We start from the raw sequence: 22,299 nt of genomic DNA, 5'->3' as shown, positions 1-22,299 counted from the left end.
ATCAATGTATCAATAAATAGCTTTCAAACTTATATGTTTACTCTTAACTTTAGAGTCTGTTTAAGATGGCAGTCATCATTACTTTTAGCAGATCAAAGAGGAGGTTCTAGAAGCAATAATACACTTTGGGAATTGAGTGCATGTATTATCCTGAAATGCTAAGAGTGCTTAAAAAAGAATAATTCATTAAATAATAGCTTTGATGACTAGCTATGCAGATAGCCCACTCACTACTGAATGCATTAAACTGCCCATATTCTATTGAGTAGTTTGCAGTATTGTTCTTGGGTTAAACTCAGGGTTGGAAGCAGCCTTATTTGCAAGCATTTGTGAAATCAGTAAAAACAAACAAAAAACCCAAAAGGTTATCCGTAAAGAAACAGCAAAAAGATGACTAAATATTTATGAGAAACATGGGTGACATTATACCGCCAACCAAAACATTTTACAGTATTTCTGCCACTGTTATTTTAAGTGATTCTTCCCTACACTATTTCTAATTCTTCAATTAGATAAATTTTTGACCAATACAAAAACACTAAGACCTACAATACAGAAGAAATAAATTATCCAGTTATAACTACTAAAATATTTTAGAAACACAAAACCCAGTAATGTAATGTGATCAAATTGTTAACAGTAAATTAAAAACTTGTATCAAAAAATTAATATCTCTAAGACAAATTCTGCTGTAGGTTCTATAGTACGGTGTGAAATAAAACATAATAAATTACTACAGCTGAAGTGTTTAAAACAGTGACTGGCACATAGTAAAGACAATTAAGTATTAGACATTATATTATTACCTTTTTCAGCACCTGAATGTATTGTTCCTGGTATATCATGTCTAGCAATGGACATTGGCAATACTTTCCTAGTAGAAATACTTTCAGTGCTAGTGGCAGCAGAAACTGTGGCACTTGCTGTTGAAATATTAGTTTTATTCTGGGTCACAGCACCATCAGAGTTTCTTTCATCTGAGTCCGAGTCATCAGAGTGAAGTGGATTAGTAAAACTGAGGGGTGTTCTGAAGAGAGGTGAAGTGTTATGATCCACAAGATCATGGGTTTCAACTCGTGTTGTAGGACTTGGTGTTAAACTCACAGTTTTCATAGTTTGATAGTAGGTATCTGAGGAATTGCCTTCAGATAAATCAGGTATGGGTATGACATTTTCAGGTCCATGAAATGACCACATTACATGTCCTTTTTCATCAAGAGGCAAGCGGTCTGGCCTTGGAGGTGTGTCTGAATTCTGTGATTCTTCTGGTGGAGTAACTGGAACTTTGTTTGATTGTGTTGCACTGCAGTCCACACAAGATTTCTGAGAAAAATCATCAACATTTAGATCTGAACTTAATTCCTGTTGTTTAGAGATTTTATCAGTTATACAAGGTGAAGCAGATTTAATTTTAATTGCATGTCCCCTATTCAAAAGAGTGTTCCCATCAAAACTTTTTGGTCCCTCTTGGAGAGGGACCTTCTTAATCTCAAAACTTAAATTTCGTTCCAATTTTTTATCTATTTGTTCAATTGTTGATTCATTTTTCCCTGGCAGGTCTGTTGATTTACTATAGTTCCTGTTGAGGTCTGCTGAATGTTGTTCTGATGAAACCATATGCAACACTGGCTTTGGATGGTATCTATCATTATCCTGCCACACAGTAGTGACTGTTGGGAAAGCTGAAGGGGGAGAAGGTGTCAAGATGGGTGGCACTGGATGAGGTTCTGGTGGCTGCAATATTTCTTCTTTAGCATCTCCTTCAACAAGGCAACTGAAAAACATTTAAAAAGAGCATTTTAAGACTGTTAAACATGTTGATACATGAGAATTATGTAGCTAAGACTAGTATATTAAGAGCTATTACAATCTAGTTATTAATACAAATTATAATTTTTCAGACTAAGAAAATTTAATGTTCATCAAGGTAATACACATATACTATTTAAAAAGTCAAATACAAGACTTTTAATAAAAATCATATTCCTCCCCGCCCCATAGCCCTCCAGTTAGCCAGAGGCATCCACTTTCAACTTTTTTTTACAGTTGCTTCTAAAATTTACCTCTGTATTTCAGACTATTTCAAAAGTTATTTCTTAACCTTTATTTCACACGTTTTCTATTGACTTGCTACTGTGTTAGTGTCCTTCTTTTCCATCTTTCTAATACTGTTATAATGTAATTTTTTGTTGCCATGATTTTATGTCTTTTCTTCTATAATGTCTTGTTTTCCCCTAATGACTGCCTTGGGTTTCTGATGGCTTAGCTCTCTATCCATCTTCAGTTACTCACCTTTTCTTGTAACTTTCCTGCAGACTGGTATACCTCCTCTCAGTAATAACAAGCATACCTGGTAACTAACAATACCACAGACATCCTTCTTAGTAACCTTTGGCCTTCTGCTCCAGTGTGAACCACTGGTTCCCTAGTCCACCACAGAGCTAATGTTCTCCCTGGTTTCAGATTCTCCTGTTTCCCCAGGTCACATCTTCCTGTTTCTGGGTATACACCTTTGTTTGGGTGGGTTATATCCTCTAGTTGCCTTTATTTTTTTTCTTAAAGAGATGGGGCCAGGCGCCGTGGCTCACACCTTTAGTCCCAGCACTTTGGGAGGCCAAGGTGGGCAGATTGCTTTCGCTCAGGAGTTCAAGACCAGTCTGAGCAACATGGTAAAATCCCATCTCTACTAATAATACAAAAATTAGCCAGGTGAGGTGGTGCATGCCTGTAGTCCCAGCTACTCGGGAGGCTGAGGCAGGAGAACTGCTTGAGCCTGGGAGGTGGAGATGGCAATGAGCTGAGATCGCACTACTGCATTCCAGCCTGGGCAACAGAGAGACACTGTCTCAAAAAAAAAAAAAAAAAGATGGGGGCTGGGCACAGTGGCTTACGTCTATAAATCCTACCACTTTGGGAGGCCAAGGCAGTTGGATTGCTTGAGCCTGGGAGTTCAAGACCAGCCTGGGCAATATGGCAAAACCTTGTGCCTTCAACAAATACAAAAAAATTAGCCGGGTGTGGCAGTGCATGTGTAAGTGGAAGGATCACCTGAGCCTGAGGGGGTCGAGGCTGCAGTGAGCTATGATCATGCTACTGTACTCCAGCCTGGGTGACAGAGTGAGAGCCTGTCTAAAAAAAAAAAAAGATAGGGTTTACTATGTTGCCCAGGCTTTGTTGCTTTTTAAGAACTTTATATGAAGCAAACTTCTTGAGGGCTTGTATATCTGAGTTCTTTTGATTTTCTTTTTCTTTTTTTTTTTAGATAGTCTCGTTCTGTTGCCCAGGCTGGAGTGCAGTGGCACCATCTCAGCTCACTGCAACCTCCACCTCCTGGGTTCAAGCAATTCTCATGACTGAGCCTCCTGAGTAACTGGGACTACAGGCACATGCCACCATGCCTGGCTAATTGTTATATTTTTAGTAGAGACGGGGTTTTGCAATGTTGGCAAGGCTGGTCTCAAACTCCTGGCCTCAAGTGGTCTTCCTGCCTTCCGCTCCCAAAGTGCTGGGATTACAGGGGTCAGTCACTGGGCCCCACATCAGAGTTTTTGCTTTTTTTTTCTTCAAGGTGATCAACCTTTTTATTATCCAACCAGAATTGGCAGTAATCACATGGTACACCAGGTTTCCCCTTAAAAGAGACTCTGAAGTTCAGATTCTCTAGACACACTCCTAGAATAGGACATGGGAAGTTAAATGAGTATCTCCAGAATACTGATCATATTAAAACAACAGCTATACTCCCATAAGATGTTCCTATATCTGTTTAAGTTTTACAAGTAAATTTTTTTTTTTTTTTTTTTGAGACAGGGTCCTGGCTCTGCTATCTGGGCTAAAATACAATAGCACAATCTTGGTTCACTGCAACCTCTGCCTCCAGGGCTCAAGCCATCCTCCCAGTTAGCCTCCTAAGTAGCTGGGACTACAGGTGTGCACCACCACACCTGGCTAAGTTTTGTATTTTTTGTAGAGATGTGGTTTTGCTATGTATATGTTGAGCAGGCTGATCTCAAACTCTTAAACTCAAGCAATCCACCTGCCATATCCTTCCAAAGAGCTGAGACTGCAGGTGTAAGCCACCGCACCTGGCCTATAAGCAGGTTCTTAATCTGAAAAGAGTAGCTATCGAATTTTTGTGATCTAAAACAAAAAATAATTGCAGACACCTCCTACGGTTTATAAAGCATACACAAAGATCAATAGGTTATCCTAAGAACACATAACACAAATAGAAAATATGAGTTTTAAAAGGACAAAATAAAATTTTGATATAAATTGAGGTTTATTATTTTCCCTATATGTACATGAGACCACTTTTCCACAATCAGTATTTTATTATTTTTATTGATACAGAGTCTTACTCTGTCGCTCAGGCTGGAGTGCAGTGATGTGATCTCGGCTCACTGCAACCTCCACCTCCCAGGTTCAAGCAATTCTCCTGTCTCAGTCTCACAAGTAGTTAGGATTACAGGCATGCGCCATGAAACTGATTTTTGTATTTTTGGTAGAGAGGGGGTTTTCCCCATGTTGGCCAGGCTGGTCTTCAACTTCTGACCTCAAGTGATCCGCCCTCCTTGGCCTCTCAAAGTGCTGGGATTACAGGTGAGAACCACTATGTCCAGCCTCATGATCAGTATGTTAGAGATTTACTTGATTAACAAACCCAATACATCCTTAACAGTACATTTCTCACAGGGTAGTTATGAGAGTTATATGAGTTAACATCTAACAACATTTAGAACAGTGCTTGACAGATACTGAGTATGATCTATGGGTTTGTTAATTATTTTCAAAGTTTTTAATTTTTTAAAAATCTTACTCCAAACTTCAGCATTATTTTTATCTTACTCTAAACCTCAACAAGGTTCTTATATTAGACGGTCTACAATTTCATAAGGTAACTTAAAAAAATTTATTTAACAATTCTATTTTTATGCATTATATTAGGAACTTGGTGTATACCCTCTATATGAAAATTTATGCCATTTAATTCTAATATATTTTCTTTCTTTCTTTTTTTTGCTAATTCCTTCTTCCCTACTCTCCTTACAGACAATTAGTTCAGTGACAGACATTCTAGTCTGGCTCTCTAATTTCCTTATCTATTCTCTCCTACTTTCTCTTTATGTATTCATTTTCTTGAAATAGTTCCTTGACTGTTTTCCAAACTTCTGCTTAATTTTTAAATTTATGGTATTATATTTTAATTTTTTTTTTTTGAGACGGGGTCTTGCTCTGTCGCCCAGGCTGGAGTGCAGTGGCGTGATCTCGGCTCACTGCTACCTCTGCTTCCCGGATTCAAGCAATTCTCCTGCCTGAGCCTCCTGAGTAGCTGAGATTACAGGTGCGCACCACCACGCTTGGCTAATTTTTGCATTTTTAGTAGAGGAGGGGGTTCACTATGTTTGTCAGGCTGGTCTTGAACTCTTGACCTCGTGATCTGCCCGCCTTGGCCTCCCAAAGTGCTAGGATTACAGGCATGAGACACCACACCCAGACTGTATTTTTAATTTCTAAGAGCTTCTTACTTATTATCCACAATTCTTCACGGTTGCAGCATTTCCCGATGACTGAGAAAAGTGGACAGTGGTTTCTTTTTTCCTCTCATCTTTTTAATTTTACTCTGTATTATCTCCGTTTCCTGTCTTTCACATAAGAGGCTTCTGTCAAATGCCCAATCATTCCAGTTCTGTTCACTTTTAAGAATTGGAAGAACTGGAATACTGGCTGGGCATGGTAACTCACAACTACAATCTCAGCACTTTGAGAGGCCAAAATGGGTGGATCCCTTAAGCCCAAGTGTTTAAAACTGGCCTAGGCAATAGGGAGAAAATCCATCTCTACAAAAAATATAGAAATTAGCCAGGCATGGTGGTGTATGTCTACAGTTCCAGCTAGTTGGGAGGCTAGGGTGGGAGGTTCAATTGAGCCTGGGAGGTCAAGGCTGCAGTGAGCCATAATCACACCACTGCACGCCAGTCTGGGCAACAAAGCAAGACTCTGTCAAAGAAAAGAAGAAAAAGAAAAGAACTGGAATATTAAAAATGACTGGAAGACATGTAAAATCATGCTTTGTCAGCCAGGCTAGAGTGCAGTGGCGCGATCTTGGCTCACTACAACCTTCATCTCCCAGGTTCAAGCGATTCTCCAGCCTCAGCCTCCTGAGTAGCTAGGACTGCAGGTGCCCACCACTACACCCAGCTAATACTGAAAATGATACTAGTATTCCTCCCTGCTGACGGAGTCTTGCTCTGTCACCCAGGCTAGAGTGCAGTGGCACAATCTCAGCTCACTGCAACCTCCACCTCCCGAGTTCAAGCAACTCCCCTGCCTTAGCCTCCCAAGTAACTGGGACTGCAGGCATACGCCACCATGCCTGGCTAGTTTTTGTATTTTTAGTAGAGTCAGGGTTTCATCACCATACTGGTCAGGCTGGTCTTGAATTCCTGACCTCGTGATCCGCCTACCTCGGCTCCCAAAGTGTTGGGATTACAGGCATGAGCCACCGTGCCTGGCTCCATCATGTACTTTAAAGAATTAATTTGTTTACTGTAGCCATACTGAAAAACAAACTATACTATTTTACTTATTATTAACCTTATGATTTTCTGATTTTATTTTCAGTTATGTTGAAACAATTTATAATAATTCTAAAATTCATCCCAACTTACAAGCCACAAGATTCTCTTTGTCAAAAACAATGATATGCTGGCATTTGACTCCATTACATGAAGAAGAAAAAAGATGACCTATGCAGATAATATAAAATCAAACACTGAAAACTTTTAGGATGTATGCCTAATAAAAATCTGTCTTAAGAGCCGGATGCGATGGCTCACGTCTGTAATCCCAGCACTACGGGAGACCGAGGTGGGTGGATCATCTGAGGTCCGGAGTTCAAGACCAGCCTGACCAACAAGGTGAAACCCCATCTCTACTAAAAGTACAAAAATTAGCCAGGTGTGGTGGCAGGTGCCTGCAGTCCCACCTACTAGGGAGGCTGAGGCAAGAGAACTGCTTGAACCCAGGAGGCATAGGTTGTAGAGAGCTGAGATCGTGCCACTGCACTCTAGCCTAGGAGACGGAGAAGACATCTGAAACAAAAAAAAAAGTCTTGAGTTTAATATTTTTATTAATACTCATTTGCTATTTCTTTACTATCTTTTTTGAAGAGTAACAGAAGTCAAACTTTTGAACAGGTATAGGAAAAAGGCTTAAAATTCAGATATTCTATTCTTTTTTTTTCCTTGTAAAATTAAGAGGCGACTGCTGCTATATGTAGTTAGAGGCAGAAGAACAGTCACATCATAAATATCAGTGTAGACTTTGAAAACCTCTATACTGGCTTAATCTAAAAAATCAAATCAAAAGACAGAGTAGCAAAAATGTTACATTTTTTAGGGCCAGCAGTTTCCTTTTCCTAAAGGAAACTACTAGGGCTCATATGTGGAACAGAGAAGTTAAACAACTAACGGTTTATAGGTTTCAACTGGCTACCTTCCACAGATGGCTAAAATGCCAACCAGTTTTGGTAGATACCAAAGTGGAAATAAAAAAGGAAAGAACTACTAGTAAGTTTTGTCAGCACACAGTTAACATCTTAAACATTTAAATGTTGAGACCTAACCTCATCTATATGTAGGCTTCCTGAGATTCCTTAGAGAATTACGCAAAGGTATTCCAGAGACTGTAACAACTACCACACTTAAAAAATCTGCTACTATAGACCGGGCATGTAACTACATATTTATCACTAATTCTTAACAATGCAAAATACTAGTACTATATCTCAGCACAATGAAGTAAAGAATTTTCAGAGAAGTAGCTTGTCCAAGTTCATTTAGTGGGAAATGCTTAAGTTAAAATTTGAAATGAGACCTATTTACATTAAAAATCCTCTTTATACCAGAGTATACTACCTCTTTTTGTACCCAGGAGCTTCCTTTCCAGGCAGTTAGAATCTTGCATGGTCAAAATGAGAGTAAATTGCTCCTGTGGTATGCAGGGATTCTAACCAAACCTTCAGTTACTGGGGGAAGCTGCAGGCTTTTTTCTTTTGTTAAGAGAGACAATTTTATTAGGATGATTTCTTGGAATTAGCAACTCAATGTCAAGACATGACCCTGGCCATTTTATCCAACTTTCACCAAAGTTTTAAGATAGAAAGAATTGGTGTATCCTGTATAAAAAAAATTATTTTGATGGGAGGTCAGTTTGGGCAGATCTATGTGCAAGAAAGACACTATAAAATATTCTAATAGTTTTTTAAATTTAATCCTTAGGACAATACTTAAAAAAACTCCCTCTCCCCAGGATTAAATAAACTAATTCTAGATCCCAGAGCTAAATGGTGGAAAAGGAGTTGAAACTACCACCTTCTGACTCTGTGTTCTTTCCATACTACTATGTCACTGACCTAGCAGCTACCCTGAACAAGAAGGGAAGGAAAAGACAAATATATACGATTTTAACTACTATAAATCAGCTTGGTAGAAAAGCAAGAAAAACTAAAGAAATAAACTAATCTTTGCTAGTAACGTTATTAAATATAACATAACTTCTTCAACATGCATATAATTTTTGGCAAGCATATTCAGTCACCAAGGAAAACAATGAAAATCTTTCAAATAACTAAAATTTTAATTATATCACATATAATTTGATATATAAAATTTATATATCAAAACAAACTACAGTCAATTCATGGTAGTGTCTACATTCTACTACAGTGTATTATTGAAATTTTACCCAAAATGAAACCAAATTTTTAGTGAACTTTAACAAATTAGCTGTTTTGTTATGTTTTATCATGTATGCTACAGCCTAACAAAATAATGATAATAAAAGTTATAAAATTTAGAAATATTCAGATTTTGTCATTTTAATTAACAGTGAGTAAAAACAAGTACGCTTTTAAAGAAAATGCTCAAAGACATATAATACCTGCGGGTCCTTGGTGGTTTTGGAGGAGGAGAATCTTGTTTTTCAGCATCTGTGGAGCTGACCATGTTTTCAGTGTTAATTTCATTCTGCCAAGGGAAAAAATGCTTCACTAAGGTTAGAAGAAAAATAATTTTTCCTCTTCATGTTTCAACTAAATTGTTTCTGTGCTTTTCAATACTTAAAACAATGCCAATTTTGCCAAGTTAAACTAAAAAAAAAAAAAAGAGTCTTATATTCTGGTTCTATATTTTAGCCTGAAGGACCAGACTTCAATGGGAGAAATTGTATCAAAAAAAACAACACATCACAGTTACTGAAAGATCAAGGTATACAGTAGCATTTTAACACATCTCAAAGGATACCATAAAAACATGGGTTTCCCAAGGTAACATGGATCAAAGAACATAGTATCCTCCCGCGTCCCCCATCACTACCACTAGAAGCTTAATCTATGCGGAGAGAAGAAAAGTCAACGAATAAGGTTTATATCATTTATGGAGTAATGGAGTATCTATTTTTGACTCCCCATTACTACCTAGTACTTTTAAATTGGTCCCAGGATTCATTTTAACCATTTCTTGCCTTACTCTCACTCTGTCACTACGTGGAGTGCCCTAATCCATTAGGGAATACAGCTCCTATATCACTAGCTAACCAAATGGACCTCAAAAAGGTAGATAGAGCCCATCCCAGGAATATCCTTGGTTCTTCCTGGTCACAAGGACCAATGACTTCATTAACATTGATGTTTCAGAGTCAATACACATATAAGAACCTTAGGTTTAGAATTGTAAATAGAGGAGCTATGAAATTAAAATACTGCCTTGAATTGGTTTCACTGTCAACATATATTTATCTAGCTAGAGTATTTTAATTCTAGGGTATGTTATATCCAGGAGACAGGAATGATTTTCACCCTTGCCAACATCTCAGATAATTTTAGAAAGCAGCCATCTTTACATATACTATCAACTAAGGAAATCTGAAACTGCATGTTGCACTTTGTTTTATTGTTATTGTTGTTTTTAATTAAAAGGCACTTCTGCTATGTCCATCATGACAGCTTGTGTTTATAACTTACTTCAATTATTTCCAACTAAAACAACAGAGATTTCAACTTCCTAGCAATTTTAAGTGCGCCCTATCTCCTTATATATAATCTGATGAATTAGAGGTTTTACACATCTCACTACCTGACCAGAAAAATAGTTACATCGTAAGACTTAAAGCAGTCATCCTTAATTAAATCCACCCACCAATATTGAGGCATTGGTGCAGAAGTATCTGGCTATAGGTAGGGTGACCATATAATTTATTGTCCAAATCAGGGCTCTTTAGAGAATGAAAAAGGAGCATTATTAATTATGATACCTAGAAAACTAGTGTAAACTGGTGTGCCTTAGGCAAATCAGGACTTTTGGTCGCCAAAGTTTCAGATCCTCAGATACCACCAGAATTTAGAGACCCTGCATCAAAAAGGTACCCCTAGGCCGGGTGTGGTGGCTCACACCTGTAATCCTGGCACTTTGGGAGGCTGACATAGGTGAATCACTTGAGGTCAGGAGTTTGACACCAGCCTGGCCAACATGGGGAAACCCTGTCTCTCTACCACAATATAAAAATTTGCTGGGCGTGGTGGTGTACATCTATAACTCCAGCTACCTGGAAGGCTAAGGCAAGAGAATCACTTGAATCTGGGAGGCGGAGGTTGCAATGAGCCGAGATCATGTCACTGCACTCCAGCCTGGGCGACAGAGCAAGACTCTGTCTCGAAAAAGAAAATACCCCAACACATTATTAATCATCTACTTATGATTTCCATTATAGATATAATAATTCTATAATAACATTTGGTATTTTGTACCAAAGTATACACTAAGTAGGTTAAATAAAAAATAAAAGCAAACCATATGAAACGCCTTCTAATTTCAACTGTTTGTAACCTACAAAACAGCATTTTTTTTTGTAGCACAACATAAACAGACTCATGTCATGTCAATGAAATCTTTTGTTGCCAAGTGAGTGCAATATCAAACTCACAAAAACAAGCAAATAAAACAAAACGATGTTTTCTTTGGATTTTGGAACTGCAGGTAAGGCACTGTGGACATCTATGTGAAATGCACTGAACAAAGTCAGCACTGCAGAGGATACTAAAATGTAAAAAGGACGTGGTATTATATTTAACTTCAAAATGTATAATCTGGTAAAACTGCCAAAAAAAAAGTAGAAGGGTAATACTACAGCCCCAAAGTGGCATAATCAGTACTATGAAACTATGAACTCAGAACAAGAAGTTGTTATAGTTGAGAATATTAAGAATGCAATTGAGAAAAAATAAATTGACAATATTAAGGTAAAATGTAGAATTGCACTGATGGCTAGGTAAGATTTTGACAAAAAAAGAATGAGGATTGGAAGAGAGAAAGCAGGTGGAAGGGTAAAGAGAATATGAGATAGTAAGGACATTTTAGGTAAACACTACATGTGACAAAGTAAAGGTTTCATGAGGGATTCCTTATTCTGGGTAAATAAGAGCATGACAAAGCCATTAACAGGAAGAGCCAAAAGAGAACTTCTGGTGGAGATTAGCTTTCAGAACATACTGAGTTTCCTCTGATTAAAGAAATCAATGTGGCAATGCAGAACTGCAACTCAATGGAGAGCCACTACCTAAGCAGCATGAACAAAGCCTCCTGGTCACTGGACTTTATAAACAATGCTCTTCTTGGATTTTCTAGTTAATGTCTGCTATACACCTAAATCTTCTGATTCTCTTTTATTACCTACAATTTTTGAGTTCACATTTGTCAAGTATACAGCTTGCTGAAGCAATCACCAACTTTTGAAATGGATAAGAATTTTAGGAATTAAATAATCTAGTGCAGTGGCACGATTATAGCTCTACAGCCTTGAACTCCTGGGCTCAAGTAACTGTTCTACTTCAGCCTCCCCCATAGCTAGGATTACAGGCACATGCTAACATACCTGGGTAATGAAATTTTTTTTTGTAGAGATGGAGTATTGCTATGTCACCCTAGAAGATCTCAAACTCCTGGTCTCAAGCAATTCTCCTTGCCTGGCAACCTAAAGAGCTGGGATTACAGGTATGAAATGAGCCATGGCACCTAGCCTGTGTTCTCTTGTTTTAAGCAGAACTTTCTAAAGTTATCTTGTGTATTATTATTTTCCATTTAACAGGGCTGAGCGTGGTAGCTCACGCCTGTAATCCCAGCACTTTGGGAGGCCAAGGCAGGTGGATCAGGAAGTCAGGAGTTCGAGACCAGCCTGGCCAACCCCATCTCTACTAAAAATATAAAAATTAGCCAGGCTTGGTGTTGGGTACCTGTAGTCCCAGCTACTCGGAAGACTGAGGTAGAAGAATCGCTTGAACCCAGGAGGCGGAGGCTGTAGTGAGCCGAGACTGTGCCACTGCACTCCAGCCTGGGTGACATAGTGAGACTCCATCTCAAAAAAAAAAAAATCTGGATGCATTCAGAGAAAAAGAAAATAAATAAATAACAGCTATATGAAAGGCGACAAAAAATTAAGAAACAAATTATCTAATATTTAAGAATATTATCAGCTACAGAAAAAATAAATAATAAATCAGGGTGCTTTAAAATTTTTTAAAAAATTTTATTTTAGGAAAAAAATCCAGAATTCATTATCACATCTAAAATATACTACACAAACACAAAAAAAGGACCATAATACCAACTATTATTGCTATTACTTAATCATTCTAGAACTGAAATACTGGTGTTGACAGTACTAGTGATGGTGTCTTTTATAAACAAGATAAAATGGCACGATGCACAAATAAACAGATGTTTGCTTATTAAGGTATTTCTATAGCTTGGTCAATATGATATAGGCTTACAGAGTAAGTTTTCTCTATAGATCTCTCACTTCAGGAATTCACTTTAGTTGTAAATACCTCCCCCCAAAATACTATTTATTTTAAAGTTTAAAATTACCAAGTAGTATATCAAACTAAAATTTCTACAAAAACAATTCTGGAACACAGAACATTTTAAAAAACCTTTTACCTATTAATTAAATTGTCAGAAAAGTAGTAAGTGTGGCTGGACACAGTGGCTCACGCCTATAATCCCAGCAGTTTGGGAGGTTGAGGCGGGTGGATCACAAGGTCAGGAGATCGAGATCATCCTGGCCAACATGGTGAAACATGTATTTCAGTATCTCTACTGAAATACAAAAATATATATATATATATATTAACCAGGCTTGGTGGTGTGCGCCTATAGTCCCAGCTACTCAGGAGGCTGAGGAAGGGGAATCACTTGACCCGAGGAGGTGGAGGTTGCAGTGAGCCGAGATCATGCCACTGCACTCCAGCTTGGCGACACAGTGAGACTTGGTCTCAAAAGAAAAAAAAAAAAGTGTTTATAGCCTATGCAGTTTTTTGAAATATTAAATATCTCAACTTAGATAAAATTATACAAAATAATTTAAACATTTGTCTGGGCACAGTGGCTCACATTTATAATCCTAGCACTTTGGGAGGTTGAGGCATGCTGATCACCTGAGATCAGAGGTTTGAGACGAACCTGTCTAACACGGCAAAACCCCATCTCTACTAAAAATACAAAAATTAGCTAGGCATGGTGGCACATGCCTATAAATCCAGCTATTCGGGAGGATGAGGCACGAGAATCGGCTTAAACCTAGGAGACAGAGGTTGCTGTAAGCAGAGATCGTTGTCACTGCACTCCAGCCCTAAGTGACAGAGTGAGACTCCATCACATAAAAAAAATGCAAATACAAACAAAAAAACACACATTTGATTCTACATTATAAAATATTTGGCTAGATTCAGAACATGTCATAACAGCATTTAATTAAGCTAAAGGCATTGTAGGAGGTTTTCTTGGACAATAATTCCTATGTTAATGAAGAAGAATAAGAATGAGATCACATAAAACTTAAAAACTTGAAATTGGCACTTGGCTAATAAAAGAAACACATATTTCCTAAAACTCATGGACCAATATTAGATTTATCTTAACAAATTGAGATCACCATTTGGTAATAAATCTCTCATTTGGAAAACTAAGAAAGTTCAAACAAATATTCTGGGAACTGACGAAACCATTTAAAGGCAGAAAAGAAAAACAAAGATTATAAATTTTGTAACTCATTTCTTCATACTTGGTTTAACAATGTAATAGTTATCATAGACTCAATGACAAAGATGTAAAGAAAAATTCTACATACACAAAAAAAAGTTCAGCACCTTCAGGAACAAGGTGGTTATATACAGAAAGGAAACAAGACAATTGGTTAGAAAACAAGGGCAGAAATGAGAACACTATGAGAAAACAGTATTTTTCTCAGGTCTAAAAGTTGAATATCCAATAAGATGTTATAAGGCTAAATTAACACTGAATTACAACATGGCAAAAAGGAGTTAATTATGGCTCTATAATTTTGCTTAATTGAAAAGCATATACACAAATAACTAAAACACTTTATACAAAATAAAATTCAAGTACAATCAATGCAGAATTACTTAGGTGGGGGTGGAAGGGAAGAGTAAAGGAAACAATGCAACTATTTTTTAAAAAAGTAAAACATTAACGATGTATATGATTTTTGACATAAGATCTCTTCTAACTTTATTTAGAACATTATTTACCTTATATTGGAGTCATTAAATATCATTCATAATAGAGATACAGATAAGAAGGAAATGAGTGTAACAAAATCCATGTTAAGTAAAAATAATAAATGTCCTGGACATTCGTGTGTCAGACAAAACACAAGATGACAAGTAAAAGCTAAGTATTATATCTTAACAAAAAGTAAAAGTTTCCTAAAATTAATAGGCCAAGAACACTTACTTACCACTCCATCATTAACTTCCTGAGCTCCACGAATTTCATATAGTTGTAGCTGTTTTTCAAACAGTTGGGCAATAGCTCTATGAACAAGCTCATATTGCTCCTATGAGGGAGAAAGATGATTTAAAAAACAACAAAAAAAAAATTTTAAAAAAGAAGAAAGCATTTATAAAATACAGTTTATAAAGGAAAACAACTATACCTTTGTTTGTACTGCAGAATGCCTTTGTGTTCTCATTTCTTGTATTAAATTAAATACATTAAATTCCTCTGGTATTTTCTAAAACGGAAAATTTAATACATAAACTTCGTATATCTATTCAGAAAATAGTAAAATAGTCTTTAGCTTTTCACATAAAACTTGAATAAATGCTGGTTTACTGCAAACATTTATTGAACACCACCTATTGTATCTCAGACACTGTGCTTGGCACTGTGGAAACAAAACTGTTCTTGACCCTCAGCATTCAAGCTGGGGAGCCAGTTATGTCCAGCCAAAGCATGGCTGCAGTGTAGCAGGAATAAAGAGGCTGCATCTAACTGCTGAGTGTGTGGAGTGACAATATAGTTGGATATTAAAAGAAGGTTAACCCATAAGAAGTGAAGGAAATATGCATAAGCATAGCAGATTGAATGTATAATCTATCTGGGGAATGCAGAAGTTTGATGTAGATAGAGCCTAAGACTAAAAGAAGGAGAACGTACTCAAAGGAGGAGAGAAGGTAAGGATATTTGGGATCAGACTGTGAACATAATAAAGAGACTGAACTTATTCTATAGGCCAGTATCTTCTGCACTGGCTATATGAGGACCAGCGAAAAGACCTAGGCAAAAATATAGATCCCTTGGCTCCATCTTGGGGAGCTAATTATGAAACAACCTAGACAATTCTTTTGTGTATATGGAATTGGAACTACTACAATAGGCAATGTTGACATGGAAGATCTGATAGTCACGTAATTTTTTATATCAGGAAAGATGATAGTCTGAAAGGGTGAGAAACTGTTGGAGGTTTACAGAAGCAAAACTATCAGACCTGTTATGAACAAGACTATTTTGGAGTGATTACGATGGAAGAGTTAGAGATGATTTCCAGGTCTGCTGTTTGGGAGTCCTTTATATACATTATAAGATGTTTACATCAAGACTTAACCTAGGCCGGGCACGGTGGCTCACATCTGCAATTCCAGCACTTTGGGAGGCCAAGGCAGGTGGACCACCTGAGGTCAGGAGTTTCAGACCTACTTGGCCAACACGGTGAAACATCATCTCTACTAAAAATACAAAAATTAGCCAGGCGTGGTGGCACGTGCATGTAATCCAAGCTACTTGGAAGACTAAGGTAGAAGAATCGCTTGAACCTGGGAAGCAGAGGTTGTAGTGAGCCGAGATCACACCACTGCACTCCAGCCTGGGTGACAGAGCGAGACTTCATCTCAAACAAACAAACAAACAAAAAAGACCCAGGCCAGTCATCGGTGGCTCATGCCTGTAATCCCAGCACTTTGGGAGGCAAGAGCAGACAGATTATGAGGTCGGGAGTTCAAGACCAGCCTGGCCAACATAGTAAAACCCTGTCTCTACTACAAATACAAAAATATAGCCAGGTGTTGTGGCGGGCATCTGTAAACCCAGCTACTTGGGAGGCTGAGGCAGGAGAATCACTTGAACTTGGGAGGTTCAAGTTCTCTAACTTGAGTTGAGACTCCGACTCAAAAAAAAAAAAAAAAGACTTATAACCTAAGTTTTAAGATTAATTATGGTAAGCCAAAGTGAATCAAATGAGGTCTATATTCAAAATACACAATTTTTATTTTTGAGACAGAGTCTCGTTCTGTCACCGAGGCTGGATGCAGTGGTGCGCTCAGGTCACTGCAACCTCTGCCTCCCAGGTTCAAGCAATTCTCCTGCCTCAGCCTTCCAGGTAGCTGGGCGCCCACCACCATGCCTGGCTAATTTTTGTATTTTTAGTAGAGATGGAATTTCACCATATTGGCCAGGCTGGTCTCAAACTCCTAACCTCAGGTGACTCGCCCACCTTAGCCTCCCAAAGTGCTGGAGATTATGGCATGAGCCACCGCACTCAGCCAAAGTATACAACTTTTAAAATGACCAGATGTTTGTTTTGTTTGCTGGCATTCATTTAAGTGTCCCTTTCCATTCCAATTTTAATCTTTGACTTTTATGTTAAAATGCAACAGAATCCTAGTTTAGTTCACTTAAGAATTTTTGAGTATTAGATGATTATAGTTGTTGAGGAAAAAAATACTTAACCCCAGAGGGCTTTTTAAGGAACTATTTAACATGTAAACATTTCCTTGCCAAAAAAAAAGGAGAGATGGCAGGGAAAAAAGAGAAATAAAAGGAAGAAGAAAGAAAAAGAAAAAAGAAACATTTTATTAATTCTACAAGACAAAGATGGACAATTCATAAAAACTATAAAGTTAGAAGGATTAAAAGCACCTCCCTAGAAATGAACACATTATGAAATCAGCAAAAGAACCAAAGGTATACAAAGTGAAGAGACTTGTTTTTCAAATCTATAATGAAGTCTGTATTTTATTTATCTATCTTCTACAGTATCAAACACTATCTTGGAAAAAGCAGTGGTAGGAACAACAATCACAACAGCAACAGTAATAAACACTAACAATAAACTAGGTACTTGCTATTTAGCACACACAGTTCTGAAGACCTTTATCAAGGTTAATTTACTAATTCTTACGCATTTTACTATTATGATCCCTATTTTCTGATGAACAAATAGAGACACAATGGGATTAGTATTTTGACCAACATCCCACAGCTAGTAAAGGAGGAAGCCAGAATTATCATCTCAGCATTTTGGCTCCAGTCAGCATTCATAGACCACAATACTATAACGTCTCCAGCAGGCATAAATATGTACTGAATGAAATACACTTATACCTAGAATAAATATAAAAGGCAATAGGCCGGGTGCACTGGCTCACACCTATAATCCCAGCACTTTGGAATGCTGAGGTGGGTGGATCACCTGAGGTCAGCAACTTGAGATCAGCCTGGCCAAAATGGTGAAACCCCATCTCTACTAAAAATACAAAAAAATTAGCCGAGCGTGGTGGCAGGCACCTGTAATCCCAGCTACTAGGGAGGATGAGGCAAGAGAATTGCTTGAACCCAGGAAGCGAAGGTTGCAATGAGCTGAGATCGAGCCATTGCACTCTAGCCTTGGCAACAACAGTGAAACTCTGTCTCTAAAAAGGCAATGAAATTCAGTATTGGAAAACTCAGTAACAGTTTATATCCTAATGCAAATATTCACTCACTTAGAACATTCTTACGCTGTTGCCCAATGCATTATCTCAAGGCAATATGCAGCAATTATACCTTTTCTCTATCTTTCTTTTTTTAATCATTTTTATTTCTTAATTATTTTTAGAGACAGCGGTCTACCTATGTTGCCCAGGCTGGTCTTGAGCTCCTGGGCTCAAGCAATCCTCCCACCTTGGCCTCCCAAAGTTCTGGGATAACAGACGTAAGCCACTGAGCCTGGCGTTCACTATCTTTATTTCTTACTTAATAAAACTACTTCAGAAAAAATAACATATATAACAAAATATACACTATAATTTACTGCAATTAATGATTAAGTATGAAAACTATAATAGATCAATTGGATATAATGCTACAAAAAATTATTCTTACCCCAGCTTTTAGTAAATTCCACGTATAATCTATGGCACAAATGGCACCTGTTCTTCCACAGCCTGCACTAAGGATACAAAGTTTGAAAAAAATAATTTGATTTTTGTGACAAAAGAACTATAAAATAAATGTGGATGGATATGTTAATATTCAGAAACAAAAAAAATCATTTAAGAAGTTTGACAAAATTCTACTTAGTAAACAAAATACAACTTAAAGTATGTTCATGGCAAGATCTGTAACATAGTACACATAAACACTATGATTTTTCCTATACGTGCATACCTATGATGAAGTTTAATTTATAAATCAGGCACAACAAGAGATTAACAACAATAACTAGTAACAAACTAGAACAATTATAACAATCTGTCAGTATCACTTCTCTTGAGGTTTGGGCCATTATAAGTAAAATAAGGGTCACCTGATCATAAGCATTAGGACATCATGACCATCCATTTGATAACTGCAATGCCTACTGTGTGACTAATGGGCTGGTAGAGTCTACAGTGGACTAGTGGACTATGGGATGATTTATCTCTCAGGCAGGACATACTTCCCCAAGCTTCTTAGAATGGTGCGGCATCTAAAACTTACAAATTGTTTACCTTTGAAATTTTCCATTTGATATTTTTGGATTATGAGTAACTGAGACTGAAGAAATTGAAGTCATGAATATGGAGGGCCTATTGTCTATCTTTTAAACATTTCATTTAAGGGGCTGGGCACAGGGGTTTATGCCTGTTGTCCCAGCACTTTAGGAGGTGAAGGCAGGAGGATAGCCTGGGAGGTCGCGGCTGCAGTGAGCCATGATGGCACCAGTGCCAGCCTGGCTAACAGTGCGACTCCATCTCAGAAAGAAAAAAAAATTAATTTAAGAACTTCCAAGAGTAAGTGACTCAGAATAGCTACTAAGCCATGACTCTGGAAGTCTAATGCTACATCAGAAAACGTGACTAGCTGACAACACCCTTGCAGAGACATATTTATTCTATGTTCAAGATGGCTCTTGTGGCTGGGCGCAGCAGCTCATGCCTGTAATTCCAGCACTTTGGGAGGCCTAGGTGGGTGGATCACTTGAGGTCAGGAATTTGAGACCAGCCTGGCCAACATGGTGAAACCCTATCACTACTAAAAAACATATAGTAGGTTGGGTGGGTGGCAGGCACATGTAATCCCAGGTATTTGGGAGGCCGAGCCAGGAGAATAGTTTGAATCTGGGAGATGGTGGTTGCAGTGGTCCAAGATCACACTATTGCACTTCAGCCTGGGTGACAAGAGCAAAACTCCATCTCAAAAGAAAAAAAAAAGATGTTATTGTTTTAGAGTACAGAAGGAAATATCGTCATCATTTCAATCTATAGAAGGTATAGGAAAGGTGCAGAATGCTACAAGCCCTAGAAAATAGACTGAGCAACAGCAGTGATTTCATCAAAAAAACAAGACAATGATATGCTCTCATATCCCAAAAAACTAATGGGAGCTGGGGAATGTAGAGTAACATACCATAGGTTTTTTATTTTAAAACATGACGGGCTGGGTGCGGTTGCTCACAACTGTAATCCCAGCACTTTAGAGGCCAAGGTGGGTGGATCACTGGAGGTCAGGAGCTCGAGACCAGCCTGGCCAACATGGTAAACCTTGTCTCTACTAAAGATACAAAAAAAATTAGCCAGGCATGGTGGTGGGAACCTGTAATCCCAGCTACTTGGGAGGCTGAGGCAGGAGAATCACCTGAACCTGGGAGGCAGAGGTTGTAGTGAGCCAAGATCATGCCATTGCACTCCAACTTGGGCAACAGAGTAAGACTCCGTCTCAAAAAAAAAAAAAAAGAAAGAAAGAAAGAAACACATGACAAAAATATTTGAAAGCAACTGCTTCTCAACTCAAAAAAGGCTTATGCTCCTTAGAATTGAAAATCACTATGAATAATGATGTTACTGACATCACTGGAATAATCTTTGGCAAAAAACTCCACAAAGTTGTGTAGCATTTTAATGCCTATTTTGAAACATACCTATTAGTAGTTTGTTAAACATGTAACCTAAAAATTCCTGATAAAAGTACACTATCAGCAACCTAGGATGATTTTTAAAAACTCTTAATAATAAACACCAATTATATTAATTTTTAGTTGTTGATACATTTGTGAATTCTGTGCATCAAAACACAGAATTTTAGTTGAGTTAGTAGGGATAAATTATATATATCTAAACTTGTATGATAATATAAAGATACAGATAACCAGATCAATGAAACACAATAGAAAGTTCAGGAACAGGCCGGGCGCGGTGGCTCAAGCCTGTAATCCCAGCACTTTGGGAGGCCGAGACGGGTGGATCACGAGGTCAAGAGATCGAGACCGTCCTGGTCAACATGGTGAAACCCCGTCTCTACTAATACAAAAAATTAGCTGGGCATGGTGGCGCGTGCCTGTAATCCCAGCTACTCAGGAGGCTGAGGCAGGAGAATTGCCTGAACCCAGGAGGCGGAGGTTGCGGTGAGCCGAGATCGCGCCATTGCACTCCAGCCTGGGTAACGAGCGAAACTCCGCCTCAAAAAAAAAAAAAAAAAAAAAAAAAAGAAAGTTCAGGAACAGATCTAAGTACATGTAATATTTCTTACATAATGGTGAATTCTCCAGAGGAGATTAGACCATTTGATAAGTGGCACAGGAATAGTTAGCTATCAATGAAGAGCAAAAATTAAATTCTGATCACATGCCTTAACTATAAAAAAATTCCAGATGGATAAAAATGTTAAAAAGTAAATATATGAAAGTATTAAAAATATATGCAAAATATATAAACTATTGTGTTAGGGAAAGACTTTCTATGTATACCTCATTGGACAAAACCTGTAAATATATCTCAACAGACAAAAATCATTCAAAATGCTGACATGACAACGTAAAACTTAATGTATGTCAAACAGGCAGCAGACAGGAAAAACCATGTTACTTACAACATGACTAAAAGTTAATATCCTCAATATATAAAGAATTTGTATAATTATTAAAAGATGAGGCTGGGCGCAGTGGCTCATGCCTATAATCCCAACACTTTGGGAGGCCAAGGCGGGTGGATCACCTGAGGTTGGGAGTTCAAGACCAGCCTGATCGACATGGAGAAACCCCATCTTTACTGAAAAATACAAAATTAGCCGGGCATGGTGGCTCATGCCTGTAATCTCAGCTACTTAGGAGGCTGAGGCAGGAGAATAACTTGAACCCGGGAGGCAGAGGTTGTGGTGACCCAAGATCATGCCACTGCACTCCAGCCTAAGCAAAGAGAGTAAAATTCTGGCTCAAAATAATAATAATAATAATAATAATAATAAAGATGAATGTCTGCTATATAATAGTAGGCAAAGCATACAAACAAGTAATTCACAGAAGAATATAAACAAGGAAGAAAAAAAAAAACCCTTGCCTTTCACACAGGCATTTAAAGAGAAAAAAAAGGCCAGGCATGGTGGCTCACACCTGTAATCCCAGCATATGGAAGGCCAAGGCAGGCAGATCATGAGGTCAGAAGTTCAAGACCAGTCTGGTCAAGGTAGAGAAACCCCATCTCTACTAAAAATACAAAAAATTAGCTGGGCGTGGTGGTGCATCTGTAATCCCAGCTACCTGGGAAGCTGAGGCAGGAGAATAGCGTGAACCCGGAAGGTGGAGGTTACAGTGAGCCAAGATCATGCCACTGCACTCGAGCCCAAGCAACAAAGCAAGATTCCATCTCAAAAAAAAAAAAAAAAAAAAGGGGCAAACAAAAAGATAACACACAGTATTGGGGGAGGTATA

The 22,299-nt window shown here is 38.0% G+C and overlaps 1 protein-coding gene across 5 annotated transcripts in view; it reads right to left on the bottom strand.

The window, feature by feature from the left end:
- Positions 1–22,299, bottom strand: part of PTPN12 (protein tyrosine phosphatase non-receptor type 12) — a 108,288-nt gene that overhangs the window by 11,789 nt on the left and 74,200 nt on the right. For all 5 annotated transcript variants that reach the window (XR_010342046.1, XM_012466558.3, XM_064374862.1 and 2 more), the window contains 5 exons: positions 18,498–18,564; positions 15,013–15,090; positions 14,815–14,913; positions 8,944–9,029; positions 807–1,774 (listed from right to left, as the gene is read on the bottom strand). Coding sequence is in view for 4 of the 5 variants with exons in the window: in XM_012466558.3 (XP_012321981.2) it covers positions 807–1,774; positions 8,944–9,029; positions 14,815–14,913; positions 15,013–15,090; positions 18,498–18,564 (1,298 nt within the window). In the remaining variant the exon portion in view is untranslated. The remainder of the gene's footprint in view (positions 1–806; positions 1,775–8,943; positions 9,030–14,814; positions 14,914–15,012; positions 15,091–18,497; positions 18,565–22,299) is intronic.

Source organism: Aotus nancymaae, unplaced genomic scaffold (genome assembly GCF_030222135.1).
Source record: "Aotus nancymaae isolate 86718 unplaced genomic scaffold, 86718_ANA_hifiasm-v0.15.2.pri h1tg000002l, whole genome shotgun sequence".
NCBI classification, from domain to species: Eukaryota; Metazoa; Chordata; class Mammalia; order Primates; family Aotidae; genus Aotus; species Aotus nancymaae.
Note: the sequence above shows the minus strand (reverse complement) of the source record. Positions and strands in the feature narration are given on the sequence as shown.